This window comes from Dermacentor silvarum, chromosome 1, assembly GCF_013339745.2.
Source record: "Dermacentor silvarum isolate Dsil-2018 chromosome 1, BIME_Dsil_1.4, whole genome shotgun sequence".
NCBI lineage: Eukaryota > Metazoa > Arthropoda > Arachnida > Ixodida > Ixodidae > Dermacentor > Dermacentor silvarum.
In genome coordinates, this window is record NC_051154.1 from 150,090,325 (window position 1) to 150,105,000 (window position 14,676).

The 14,676-nt window shown below is 41.7% G+C and overlaps 3 protein-coding genes across 6 annotated transcripts in view; 2 read left to right on the top strand and 1 right to left on the bottom strand.

The window, feature by feature from the left end:
• The window catches only part of LOC119436225 (ras GTPase-activating protein raskol-like), a 379,883-nt gene that overhangs the window by 167,496 nt on the left and 197,711 nt on the right, over nt 1-14,676 (top strand). The window lies entirely within an intron of this gene.
• The window catches only part of LOC119436231 (prolyl 4-hydroxylase subunit alpha-1), a 404,330-nt gene that overhangs the window by 148,556 nt on the left and 241,098 nt on the right, over nt 1-14,676 (bottom strand). The window lies entirely within an intron of this gene.
• The window catches only part of LOC119436227 (ral guanine nucleotide dissociation stimulator-like 1), a 105,531-nt gene continuing 91,566 nt past the window's right edge, over nt 712-14,676 (top strand). The window contains exons 1-2 of one of the 3 annotated variants that reach the window (XM_049656412.1): nt 712-1,244; nt 6,938-6,971. In XM_049656412.1, the coding sequence (XP_049512369.1) occupies nt 1,237-1,244; nt 6,938-6,971 (42 nt within the window). In that variant the 5' untranslated portion in view covers nt 712-1,236. Of the gene's footprint in view, nt 1,245-1,949; nt 3,149-6,937; nt 6,972-14,676 lie in introns of those variants that run through there. The other 2 variants (XM_049656405.1, XM_037703019.2) reach the window with 2 other exon arrangements.

Here is a 14,676-nt window from a genome sequence, read left to right on the forward strand (position 1 = left end):
AAACCTAACATTACCTTATTTCCAGCTTAGTTGGGTCACTGTTGAATTATCAGTTTGATGACCTGTGAAACCTAAATGGTGCAGTCAAGTTTCTTCAGGGTGCAGTGGCCGCATGGGAAAGGCTAAATTTCACTCTCCCAGCCATGCCAGCTGCGCTCTAACCAAGGTCTTGTTTGTACGTAAAGTGTTGAAAATGCAGATTCAGTAATAAATGAGAGTGAAGGTAATGCTATTTTTATGAATACAGGTACCTCAAATAGTTTTTTTTTTTTCCTTTTTTCCCCCCCAAGCATTTTGAAACAAATCCACGGGGCATTTTATTTTATTGTTGTCTTTGATGTTAACGTATAAACTTTGAATAGGCATATTTGAAAATAATTGAACATGTGAGAACCAAAAGGCTGCATGCCTTAGAGCTGCTACCAGTTCTAGGAAGTGTTGGTTCTAGCCATTGTAGAGTTACCCACAGTGTTCAAAAACACGAAAGACAGAGGCAGCAGTCCAAAGAAGGTGTTTCTATTCTTCTCTGGTCTGTCGCCTTTCTAATCCCAGAAATAGCAAGCATTATTACGAAGCGCCTAAGCCGCCTAAGCACGTTATCGTTCGCCTCCGCGAGATGGCAGGACTTGTTAGCGGAAAAGAAACCCTCGCCTGCCCTCTCCCTCGGGCCTCCCTGATCTACTAATTTCCGTACCGTCGCCACCGTCGCTGTTGGTTCGTGCGTGCGCCCGTGCGTGCTGTCGACCAAGTGAACTTATACTTCTCCGTAGAACTCTGATTTGCCAGGCGGCCAGACACTCCATGGTCGCCACTACACAGCAGCGCTGTCGCCGTTTCGTGCTTAGATCGGTCCCTTTTAGCTGAAGTAAATTGTAATCAAAGTCGGTCGTACGGAGTTTTCCGTGAAGCAAAGCTGATTTGAAGTTTGCGATGAAATGCACACTGGTGTTAGATGATGACGGAATATGTACTTTAATATGTCTAGCATGTGATAGGCGACCAGCGTTGCATGCAACGGCATAGCGTCGTCTGAAACCAACCAACGCACCGTGAGGTCCCATTCCCATTAGCAAGTCGGTCTTCAAGCCTAAACAGAGTTCTTGTGAGTCGCGTCGTCTGGGACTTGGTTTCGGCGATGCTACGCGCAGTGGCAAAGTATTAGAAGCCCCTGTTATGAACCTCAAGCTTCCGCCTCGACATGTGATGCGCGGGCTGAAGTTATGAACCCCATCATTGATGGACAGGTGAGCAACAAGTTGCGCTTGCTGGCTCTGAAACCTTAAATGTTACTTCGGCTGTTGTTGGTCTTCCGTGTGGCATGCAGGTAGTTTTCTGACGTGTAGAAGCTGTTGAGTTACCAAAGTAAATGCTGCCATTTAGCAAGCTCCAAGTGAATGATGTGAGCTGCTAACTCGTGTTGTTGAGAATATTTCGAAAGCTTGGTCCTTCGGTGCTTTTAATTTGGTCAAGTTCTTATAGTTCGAATATGTGCTTGGTGTTTGAATTTGTTGTTTGGAGAAACGATACCGTGTTCTTTCTAGTCATTTCTGCTAAACGGGTGGGAGTGGGTATTGGGATATGGGTCAGAACCGCGGGGGAGGTTTTCGCGTCGCCGCCCACCACCTGTTGATGTGTTTCCTTGATGCTGCCGTCGCGGCTATCGCAATTGAGATTGAAGTGTTGCTTCTTGATGTGTATAAGCAGGGTGTTGCATGCTTTATCGGATACGCTGCCGCGAAATACTGGTCGACGAGCCCATTATGCCGCGGTTCGCTATTTGGCTGGTGTCGGTGTGGTGAAGGTCGTCTTCGAGTAACTATTACGAGTGCTGTGTGCTTTGCACGTTCGGAATGTCGGTTTGATCCTTAAAATTTCAAGATATTCATTACCTGTTTCCGGTACACTTGAGAGCCTGCTAGTACTTGAAATGTTTGTGCAACCTGTCGTTCGCACACCATGCGGTAAAATAAAAAGCGGCACTGGTTCCCGCCGTCTATTTCGCTCTCCACCTCCGCCCCCATACCCTGGTGTCAGCTTTCAGCAGTTCGTGTAGGCATGCTGATAGTATAAGGCGATATTTAGATTGAACACCTACCGAGTTCTTATTGCCATTTCTTGCTGCTGTACCCAGGATGTGTAATGCCATTTCGTCAATACAAAATTCCAAGCATTTGCGGACAATGCATTTTGGCATGTAGTGGTTCATTGGCACACACTGCTCTTTCAGTACCACATTCACATAAAAATGTCACCTTGACAGTCTAATGTGCAGCGTTAATGCCACAACACAAGCAAAAGCGAGGGTGTACTCATTAATTGTTGCTCATATGCATACATTCTTTGTCGTTATGTGAAAAAAAGAAAGTTTGGGTAGGTTATGCCGCTGATTTGTGATATACCACTGAAAAGTAAAAGTAACATTTTGCCCATATTGTAAAATTTGCCACTACGCCACATGGTTTACTGATGTAGTTGCACCAATATGAAAGGGAACACTTCGTCTGCTTTAAGACACGGATTCTTGCAAACAAGCAGTCAGAGCACCTCTCACGATTTGCTGTATAGTGATTGTGTCGAAGAAACCTCTTTTAGGTTTATTTCAAAATTTCTTTCATTGAGGAACAAAGGAAATTACCAGCTTTAAATGGAAAGCTGGTGTTCCTTTTCATATTGGCTCACTTTGTACTTTGTAAGTCTAGCATTAGAAATAAAACCTTAAAGGGACACCAAAGAAATTGTGAGCTGTATTAGTAAATTATCCTTCAATACCCCAAAAAAGCCACTCTTGGTATGATAGGAAGCTTGATAAGTCGGAGAAGACTCCAAAACAAAAGGGTAGTGGCATTGCCTTGGAAGTTTCTGCACCAGCTTGCCGTGACGTCTTGGATTTTGATGTCTGCTTGGGCCTAGTTATCTTTTTGTTGTTAAAGCAGGACTACAGTGTATTCTAAATTTAACCCTTTGTTGCATGCTACAGTAGACAAATTTCAGCGATTTGTAGAGAAAGTTTAGTGCTTCAGAAAAGCTCTTGTGCATAGTGTCAACTTCAGTGGACAACAGAAGTTTCCTATAGCTGCCCTAGAAGGTGCTACCAACCAACGTTTTTCTCCAACTCGGCTTCAAAGATGCGATCCTTTTGTTCCAGCGGGTAAGTCGTCATTTGTCCCCACAATTTTGCTTTTAACTAACTCTCGTGACATTTCAGTTTGGTACATATAATTGTCTACATGGGATGGAAGCTTTCAGAGGCAAGAGCTGTAAATATTATCACTGAGTGAAGCCAAGTTCTTTCTTCGGAACACATTTTCTCAAATGTCCACTGTAGTGGACGCCATGTATGACAGGAGAAACACACGTGGGAGCATTTTCTGCCCAGTGCAGTCCTTGTTCCTTTCTATTTCAAATGGATTGTTTTCATTATTTACTTGATATTTTCATGTATTAGCAATTTGTTCATTATATTATCCAGCAAGCTAATAGTAAAAAACAATTGAATGAGTTAACAGCAGCTGCTGCCACTGCACCAAAACGAAGGCCACCTGTCAACTAGTTGCCGACCATGTGCGTTATGTCAATGACAGTTATTTTTCCTGTCAGAAATGTACACAAATATAAAAAAATGCTGGTTGGCAAGTGCAAAGCAACATATAATTGTGCAAAACTTCAGGTACCAGGGGCGTAACCGGAGAGGGAGGGGGGGTGGGGCACACCAGGCATGTGCCTCCATCTACCTCCCCCTACCCAAATTTATGTGTATCAGGATATGTAGCATAAACAGACGTGCGACAACACTTGACTGCCCAGCCACCCCCTATGCAGTCAAGTGCGTGCCCCTCCCCACGAAATAAGTTCCTGGCTACGCCACTGCTAGGTATACTTAAATATTACAAAAGGGACAGTTTTTTCATATTTCATAACTCAGTCTAATGTGTGCCGCATCCAAACGTTTGTGTTCAAGCTTACTTGGGGAGGCAAGAACTTTGCCTGTTGGAGCAAAAGAAAATTGTTGGCACCTACACCGAAGCTAGTGTGTTTGTATAGTGGACATTCCGTACCTTGTGAAATAAACATTTGAAAGAAGAAAATAAAAAAAACATCAGTTTTTTTCTGGATCCACATTGACAGAAAACTAAAGGAACCGCAGTTTCCATGTGTCATTTTTCTTCATGCAACAAAGGGTTAAGGAGCCATATACTGAACTTGGCAAGTTCTGGGAACATTTACTTTGCCGCAATGACCTAAATACAAAAAACAAAAAAAAAATGCATTGAAATTTGTAACGTCAAGCTGGCGTATTATACGGTGCTGGGCTTGTGATGGGAAATTAAAAAAAATTGTAGTTTCACGTTCATTTTTCTCATCTATAAATCAACCTCTTATGACTGCAAAATTAACAAATAGTTTTGAAAGAAAACTTTATCAGTCTAAAATAATTTAGTGTTTCTCTGTAGTGTCCCTTTAAATTATCCCTATCTCTTCATTATCCAAAACATTTGTATTTGTAATCTTATTTACAATCAGTTTTCTTTTTGCCATGATAGCTGATGTATAAGCTAGTGTATTAGTTATGGTTAATACTTTCATAATCTATGAACAATGTGTGTAGCACCCCTCAAACCTACCCACTTCATTATAGTTCTTGATTAACAGTGAAGAGTTAGGGTGTTTGCATAGTGTTCATCATCTCTTGGTTCTGCTCCATACCTGTAGGTGATTTCTACATTCCAGTATGTTAAATTAACCACCCAACATCCTAGCATTTCAGGGTGTTCTTGCATTTCTGTGGAATGAAGGCCTCTGTGAGACTGTAAATTATCTTGAGTTAATGTGCTAGGGCATTTCACGTGCCTGCGTGCATGTGTGTGTCACTCTTTCTTCCCTCATCATATTTACACTTAGAGTACTGTGTCAAACCGGTAGCCAAACTAACTTGTCTAAGTAACATAAGCTCCCTCTCTCTGATGCTTGTTTAAACAATGCTAATACAGCTGTCAAGCTGCTGAGGAAAACTCATTTGCCATTTTCTTGAATATTTATGAAATTGACCTTTAGGAAGCCTTGATTTTAAGGTGCTCTATGGCATCCCTATTCAACGTTCCTGTGTGTTTCACTGTTTTGTGTCTATTCGTCCTTCCAATAGCGTCAGAATGTGCACTGTCCGGTCATAGTATGTAGTGGGCATACCATGCATTGAATGCATTGCCAAAAATCGTACCATTCAGTCATTGCCTCTTATCCTTCATACTTTCCTTTTTCCGATCCCCTTACTGCACCATGGAATAGCAAGCCAGAGACCATGCTGTTCCATGCAAATTTAAAGTAGCACTGATGCAAAATATTGTCAAAACGAAACAATGTGAAATGAACTAAGTTTAATAGACTCAAATTTCAGCGATGTTAACCTGTCAACTTGCCCAACTTGCTGTTTTGATACTAAAAATTTTGTGTCCCGCTTTGTTTGCCTTTTTTTTTTTAATCTATCTGTGAACTCCATAATGATGGTGTGAAGCTTCAATTCCTCAGGAGCATTGCAAATAATTACAGCACGTTTTATACGACCAGTTCAAAATGCACATCAAATGCAGCTCGGCTTCAGACGTGAAAAAGTACTTGTCACATCACCGGAAAGGAAGGTGGTGGCCACATGGTATCACAAACAACTTAACAGTAAGCTCGTTGTGGGGGTCGAAGGCCATATAATAACTGTGTTGTTGAAAGCTGCCATGTTGGCCCTTCCAGTTGTGCAGTTCTCTTGGAAACACAAGGAGTGCACAAAGAAATCTGCTTTTGGTGGCATGGCAGCACGTGCAGTGTGCACGTCAGTGGTGCCTGGTACCATGGTTTCGGTTACGTGGCAAGTCTCCTTTTTTATGTCGGAAGTCGTGCTGCTCGTGGCACATGTTTTGTACTGGTCACATTGAGGTAATGTAATTACTTGGTGGGCAGCTATCTAATAAAGCAATAAAAATTGGACAAAATTTTTTTCGGTACTTTATGTTGAAACCTCTTTATCCTGTCGCTGAACATGAAACCCACCATTGGTGGGTTTCAATAGTTGAGCAGAGCATCTTCACCATCCGATTGGTGAAAATAAGATAATTAAGCAAAGTTGCATGTTACCAGCCGAACATTTCTGGCATTGCATATACTGCAATAGGCCTGATTGAGTGCATTTACAATCTTAAAAGGAGAGGGGCTTTTAGAAGAAAGCTGAACATTTCTGGCATTGCATATACTGCAATAGGCCTGATTGAGTGCATTTACAATCTTAAAAGGAGAGGGGCTTTTAGAGGAAAGCTATGAAACAGCTACGTCAACAAGAGGTGCTGCAGAGACATTTTAAAGAGGCACTAAAGAGAAACACTATATTAGTTTAGACTTTATTCTTTCGAAAGTCCATGTTTGTTAGTTTCGCGGTAAGCGTTGATTATTAAAATGAAAATGGAGGCAACATTTTTTTTTATTTTTTGTCACGCTGAAACCCACTGCTGGCATATTAATGGCTCTTTGCCAAAGTTCAGTCATTGGCTTCTTTAGAGGGCAATGTTGTTGATTTTTATGATAATAAATTAAGTAGGCCTGAGCAGATGCCATCAAAATCTGACGTCAAGGTGAGCTGATGTGGGAACTTCAAGGTGGCAGTGCTCACCCGTCTCGTTTTTGCATTTTTTCTGGCTTGCCATGCCTCCTCTTACGGCAAGAGTAGATTCTTTGGTATTGAAGAAGCATGATCACTAATACAGCTCAACTTTTTCGTTAAAGGTTTTTCTGAATTGGGCGTCATTAGACAAAAGAACATGTGATGCCTGAGCCACCTTGGCACTAAAGTTTTATGCAGAAGTGCCATATTGACGACATTACTAAGCAATACTGCTTTGGAAGTGAAATTCTGCTGTGGTTGTTAAAACATCAACTTGGGTTTGCTGTACTTTTGCAGCACAGGAAACAACACAAACAAGTATGGGCACAATGTGAGTATTGTGTTGGCCATGTCTGTTCTTTTTCATGTTGCTTTCTGTGCTGCAAGTGTACACTCGTCTCTGCTTCAGTGATGTGCCATGCCCTTTTTTAGCAGTAACCTGTGCCAAGTTGCGTAGTCAGCTCCAAGCTGAAGGATAAAATGGGGGTCCCATAATGTGCCTGACAGGTAAAACAGTCTGTGGAGTGAGTATTCTGCAAACCGAAGTCTGAGGAGTCACTGTGTCTGAGGAGTCACTGTGTCTGAGGAGTCACTGTGTCTGAGGAGTCACTGTGTCTGAGGAGTCACTGTGTCTGAGGAGGAGTCACTGTGTCTGAGGAGGAGTCACTGTGTCTGAGGAGGAGTCACTGTGTCTGAGGAGGAGTCACTGTGTCTGAGGAGGAGTCACTGTGTCTGAGGAGTCACTGTGTCTGAGGAGTCACTGTGTCTGAGGAGTCACTGTGTCTGAGGAGTCACTGTGTCTGAGGAGTCACTGTGTCTGAGGAGTCACTGTGTCTGAGGAGTCACTGTGTCTGAGGAGTCACTGTGTCTGAGGAGTCACTGTGTCTGAGGAGTCACTGTGTCTGAGGAGTCACTGTGTCTGAGGAGTCACTGTGTCTGAGGAGTCACTGTGTCTGAGGAGTCACTGTGTCTGAGGAGTCACTGTGTCTGTGGAGTCACTGTGTCTGTGGAGTGAGTGAGCTCCTGCAAACCGTATCTATCGAAGGTACGATTTCCAGGCAATTCTTGTGCTCTCATGCAGAAAATGGAAAGGAGTGAGGATGGATGCTGAGCTTAATCTTGCAAGTGCATACACATCTGTTGTGCAAAACCATTATGAAATTTACATAGTGCTTATGAATGCCTGTGATACACAATTAAAAAGTTGAGCTGGAGATGTACAAAAGCTCTGCTGGCTTCAGCATCTCATGCACTGCATAATGAATACGAGTGGTATGTATAAGCAGAGGTGGGCAAATGATCTGATGAGGTTCAAGCACCTCAACCTCAAATCAGATTTTGACCTCACTCAACCTCTTCCCAAGAGATTGAGGTGCTTTATGAGGCCTTATATCTACTTTCAACAGCCACCAATGTGTTCACGTCAACCTCATTACAGTAGTCTTGAATATTTTAGGGATCATGAAGCTTTTTATGAAGAGGTGTAAACCCAAGGGAATGAAATTTCCAGCAGCTGGTGGCAGGCACAGATTAGTAGGACTTGGGTAAACAAGGGTAAGCCCTTTGTCTGCTTAATGCGACTCATCCAGAACAAGGACAGTGCAGTTGGTGAACGCAGTACATGCAAACATGGTGCACAGGGCATCAGGATTAGAGGCCAGAATATGACTTAACAACGGCAAAAGTTCTACAAGCAGGAGGAGAGAGGCCAAACTTCAGTGTAGAAAAGGTAAAAATGGAGTGTAGCATTTCTGGACTGTGACAACAGGTGCAAGAAGAGGAGACAATGGTTTTTCCATAGAGGGCAAAAGGAAGTGCAGCACATTAGCGTACCCAGGATCTCTGCCAGGGGGGGGTTGACAGTTTGCCAATACCATCTAAATAGCACTAATTTCAATTTCTTCACGGGAAATTGTCAAAAAATGCGCTTTTTGTGAGTGTGCAGACGATTGCGCGTCTTATATCTTAGTTGCAGTACTCAAATGCGCAATGAAAGAAAAGGGGTTTCCCAAAAGAGGGGGGTTAAGTCGACCTCAGGGGGGGGGGGGGTTACAACCGCCGAACCCCCCCCCCCCCCCCCCCCCCCCGCCTTCGGTGCGCCACTGGTGCAGCAGATGCTGGGTGAGTGCGAAAAGGCTGGATAATTTCTAGAGTGGGGAAGGGGGTATAGGGACTGTGCAGAAAAGGTTAAGAGTGTGGGTTTTATGTACACCCCAATCTTCCTGGCAATTTTGATGCTGTTTGTCAAAGAGCACTGGCTTTCTATACTTGGCAATTATTACTTATTGCTGCTTTTTTGTTTCTTCAGAAGTGATAGTACACGGAATTCCAGCTACGGCAGCGCCTCAATAGCTGTCAAAAATGTTACCTCACTGAATGTAGCCTCATTCAACCTCGAACTCATGCATGAGGATCGGGTCAATTTTTGACCTTGTTCACAGAATTTTATCAGTCACCAGCCTCACCTCAAGCTCATCTTATTTTGTGAGGTTGCCCACCTTTGTAACTTGTGTTCGAGCTTGGTGAATACAATTCCTTGAGATCTGTCATAACTCGTCGTATCACTTGAAATGTTTTAATGTCAAGTTCTGAAATTATGAAATGCCTTGTGCCATAGAAATCAAAATTGTGTGCAAATTCTACTGGTGCTAATGCAGACCTCGGTACACTATTTCACAAACACTTCTCATTTCACAAACACTTCTCTTCTCCATAATGCCTATGGTGCACTGCATATTGGTAATCACACTGAGCAGGTCTAGGAATGTCTCTGCCACTCAAATGGCATCAGGAAAGCTGACAGCAGGAAGCTTTCCAGTATGGTGCAGGCTATGTAAACCATAATGGGCTGTGTTTTATGCACTGAAATGAAGTTACTGACACCCAGCTGACCATCCTAGTTGTGACATAGAAAGTGAAAAACAAATGTGTATTCACTACTGCTTGAAAACCTGAAAGTAACCAGTGCTCTTTAGTTGCATATATGTTCTTGATTGTCATAAAAAATTTGTGTATAAAAGATATTTTGTTAACATCTAGGGGCTGTGACATCAAATTCTTGTGGTAGGATCTTCTATACTTATAACATTAAGCGAATATATAGTTTCTTTAATATCCAAAACAGGCATTAGGAACTGTGCATTGCTTTCTGTTTGCTGGATTAAGTTGCAGTTCTGCCACAGGCTCCAGTATATGCACTTTTTTCTGCATTGAGGCCCGAGTATCAGAAAAGCAATGTCTTTATTGTCAGATATAGGGATGCATAGGCTGTTTTCTGGATGTGACCCATCCTTTCTTTAGGCATTTGATGTAGCACTGCACTATTTCTTTATCATGGTGCCATACTAATCTGCCAGCAGTGATTGAGGGCTGGCCATAATGGAGTGATTCTTTTCGCTTGATTATATTTTTTTTACTTAATCACCCACAGTTCACAACTGACTAACCCTGGTGATAACATAGGCAGTGCCACTCGGACCACTGAAGGAAGCGCGGAAAGAAAAAGAATAGAAATATAATCATTATATTATCCCAACCCAGAATGTCGCCTCCACTTTAACCGCAGCATTGCTGACAAAACATTGCCCTGTCAAGAATCATGATAGTCATGTAGCACAGAGCAGCTGACATCTGGAAAATGCAAGGAAAGTTCCCAAATTGGTGAAGCGTCAATTTTTTTTTCAATTGCTTGCTGCAAATATTCCATCAGTTCCACCATAAGTAATGGGTGGCCTGTATGGTCTTTGTTGTGCACATTGCATAAGCTTGCTGTGAACTGCCTGCACCATCATTTGTCCATACTGTTGATCATGGCATCTGGTCCATACACCTTGCACGACTGCTGGCATCAGTTTCTTGGCCTGCAGAAACCTGATTATGTCAGACTTCACATCCAGTTGGAGACTGTATAATGCCGTACTCACTGTTTTTTGCACAAGTGCAAGCATGTACTGCTTGAACGACCGAGGCTTCTTCTGGATCTCTCAAACTGAAGCAGTTTCTAGCAGGGAAATGTTTTGTCAGCGATGCTGTGGTTCAGACAGAGGTGACATCTTTGTGTGTCACTGGCGTCAGCTTAGCATGGCGTTGGCATACAATGCTTAGTGTCGTGCAATGACAAATTCCTAAAAAAGGATGGTTGACTTCATGAAGTAGAGCCTTTGTATTGCTTTATCTTACAATATAAGCATTGCTTTTTTATGCCTGTGCCTCATTTTAAAATTATCATAAAGCCTTCTCCTGCAAGATTACTTTATTCACATGAAGCTTACTGATGTTTGTCAATGATAGTTTATGTAAGTTTTATGTGTTTTCCCGTTAACGTCTCATCTACACACTGGTAACACATCATTTGTTGCGAGTAACTTGGTTTTGAAACAAGGCAAAAACAAAAAGAAACATAGTTTGCACTTACATTGTGTTTATTTTCCCTGGCAGTGCAAGTAAACGTTAAGTCTGCATCAGTTAGCATGCATGAAAGCTTTAATGAATGGTGAAATCACTAAATATAACTTCGATACCTACCATGAAACAATGGTACTAAGTGAACATTAAATTAAGTTCATGTACTAAACATGTGGCAAGAAGCATTCACATACACCTGATGGTTATGTTGGATGTGTAAAAATATGGTAAAATCTTACAGGCCCTTACACTAGCCTTGACCCAAATGTGCTTAATTTTATTGTTATCCTAATTGCAGCAATTTTATGACTGACAACAAAACATAAATCGGCTTTTCTTTCTCTAGTCCTTAAAGCAGCTCTGCAATGTTATTTTGACTAAATCATTTAGCTTTAAAGACTTCTTTGTGGGGACTTGAGTTCAATAAACAAAGTGGAAGTGCAAAAATTGGCGCCTGCAAACAAGTTATTCAACCTAAAAATTCTGAATAGCGCAGCATCCTCTTTTACATTTCACTTGCCGACGGATGCCATAAGCTGCTGCCAGTGAAACCAGCGCTTTTGTGAACATGTATTGGAAGTTTACATATCAAAGTGCCCTTATCACCACAGCTGGTGCCCACACTTTTTGATGCCATCTTTTTAGGGGCCACATAACCAATGCTACCAATGCCATGGGCAGGGGAGGCAAGAGCTGAGCAGGGCAGCTTGATCCACACTTACTCCTTTATGGGAACTCCTTTATGAGAACTCTTTTATGAGTACAGCTGCTAGAAAGCAAGATGGGTAATCTAACTTTTAGTTCACAGGAAGGGAAGTGTCCGAAAAAGTGAAATTTTCTTCAAGTATGTGTGTAACATATCATAAAATTAGTGACCCCGACGATTCCACTAAGCTACAAGATGGCCTTAACAGCTTATCCCTATGGTGCAATGCATGACACATGAAACTAAGTCTGAGTAAATGTACATATATGTGCATATTGCGCCACACTAAACAATGCTGACACACTCATGTATTTCTTGAATGGAGCTTCGCTATGTCAACTTTTACGTGTATCTCGGCCTTCACATCACTCACAATCTAACATGGTACAAACATGTGGAATATGTAACTTGTAGCGCTAGTCAAACACTAAGAAATCAGTGCAGAAACTTCTACATTGTTTCTACTTCTTTAAAACTGACACTCTACGAAACACTTGTTCGCTCAAAATTAGAATATGCCTCAGCCATCTGGGATTCCCCTCGATCATCATTAACCCTTTCCCCGAAGCCATCCAGAACGACGCAGCCCACTTCATTCTAATCATTCTTGTCATTCTTGTCATGCCAGCATTACTCATCAAGCAAACACTTAACTTACCGTATCTTTCAGTGCGTATCACATACAGTCGTATCTGCCTTTTCCACAAGATTTATCACCAGAACCTGGTGCCAAATGCAAAACGTTTAGCACCTCCTTTCTACTTTTCATCCTGCAGTGATAATCTACACAGTTTTCATGCTATCTTGTCGTACCAATGTGTACTATGACTTGTTTTTACTTCGCACGTGTAATGACTGGAACCACCTTTCTGAATTGCTCACCACTATTCCGGATGCTTCAAGTTTCAAGGCTGCTGTTTACCATGCCATCTGTTAATCTTGTATTTCATTGTTCTGCATATTTTGTTCTGTATATACCACTTCTTTCTGTAGCGCCTACGGTTCCTTAAAGTATGTATAATAAATAAGTAGTCAGCAGTGTCCCCCCTTGGCTGCCCATGCATTGCAGTTTCGCCCATTAGATATTTTAACGTTTATTTAGATGCTAAATTTTTAGATGAAAAGGCAGTACAACTTAAGCACATTGCTTTCTTGCATTTGTTTGTCAAGCATGAGGAAATGCAGTCACATGTAACCAATCACAGTGAACAGCATATCATGCTGTATGTGCTGACAGTGATCACTGCTGCATGCTACTGTGGTTAGCAAGGAATGTGCATTTCTTGAGCTGAATAAAAAGCATGGGGAAATGCAAAGTCACATGTAACTAATCACAGTGAACAGCATATCATGCTGTATTTGCCGACAGTGATCACTGCTGCATGCTACTGTGGTTAGCAAGGAATGTGCATTTCTTGAGCTGAATAAAATAAATGTGCTGATGTGTGTACTCTCATGGCATAATATGGCCCAAGATCCATACTTCGCCAACAGAAAATGAAAATTGCATGCTCAGTGTTCATCACAGAGCTTTTTAATGCTTGCCAATCCAATGCGAAACCTAGGGGCTTCCCTGCAGCGGAGATTCAAGTTTATATAATTTATTGGCATGATTGCCTGTACTTTTCTCATGTGCCATATTACCTTTAAGTGCTATTTTTTAACTCTAATTCTTTCTGGAAAAACTTAGAGAACTCGCTCTGGAAGATCATTCAGAAAATGTAATTATCGTCTTGTTGCACACATTAATAGAAATCGTATTGCTGATAAGTATATGATATATAGACATTTTGTATAATGTAACAATAATAGAGTAAGTCATAGCATATCATTTCAGCTTTGGTATAGCATGACAATAGCTAGTGTTTCAAGGCTTCCATGCAGCACTAAATTTTCGTCAGAGGTTCACTGTTATATGCTAGAGCTTTACTTTCTTGATAATCGGCAACAACAGTCCACTAAAGAAGGCCGTTTTATAAACCCTTGTACAAATGCTAGAAATCGTCATTCTTGTATATATATTTGCGAGTATCTGGCCTCCAGCTCCCATAGCAGCCAAAGAGCATAACTGCCAGCTCCCAAATTTTTTCGTAATGCTTACAAATTTGGGCTCATTCTACCTTTTCACGAACGTTGCATCAAGTTTGAAAGATGGGGTGGCATTAGATTGCAATGAAATGCATGCAAAAAAAAAAAGGGGGAATTGTGCTGGGTATCTGCGCTGCCCTCTTGTAACAGCACAATACGTCGTACCAAAGGGGCACCTGCTTCGACAGTCTGTTCACATTCTGAAGCAAGTGAAATTGGTAGCAGCAAAGTTGCTGAATACGTCACTGGTTTGAAAGGAATGAAGCAATTTAGTCATTGAAGTTTGCTGCTGCTTGTGTGCTACATCTAAAGGAAGGAAGGAAAGAGTGGAGAAGGAAAGGCAGGGAGGTTAACCAGTTCAGCACAGCCAGTTTGCTACCCTACACATAGGAGCAGGATGAGGGTGCTACATCTAAAAGTAAATCATTGCTAATATAGGGGCTAACAAAAGGTCTATCAAAGGTACACAAGTAGTAAAGTGTACTTATCAAAAGGTGTGTGCTATCCATCTGCGGTATATTCATGAATTCCAAGTTTAGTTAGAAGGTTGGCAGTTATATGCAAAGAGGGAATTCTTAACAATATTTAAGAGACACTAGAGGCAAGCATTGAACCAATGTAGGTTGCTGGATAACTCATTCATTTTAGCCGAAGGGATAACTTGGTCGAATAAGAAATTTTGTCCGAGATGGCTGAGAACTCATTTTGCTAATTAAAGGTACCATCAAGTGACAGTATGTGTCCTGAAAATATGGTGAAAATGAAAATAATTAGGTTTTATATTGATAAAATTGAACAGGATGTTATCGTTTTAAAGAGAAATAATAATTTATCAACA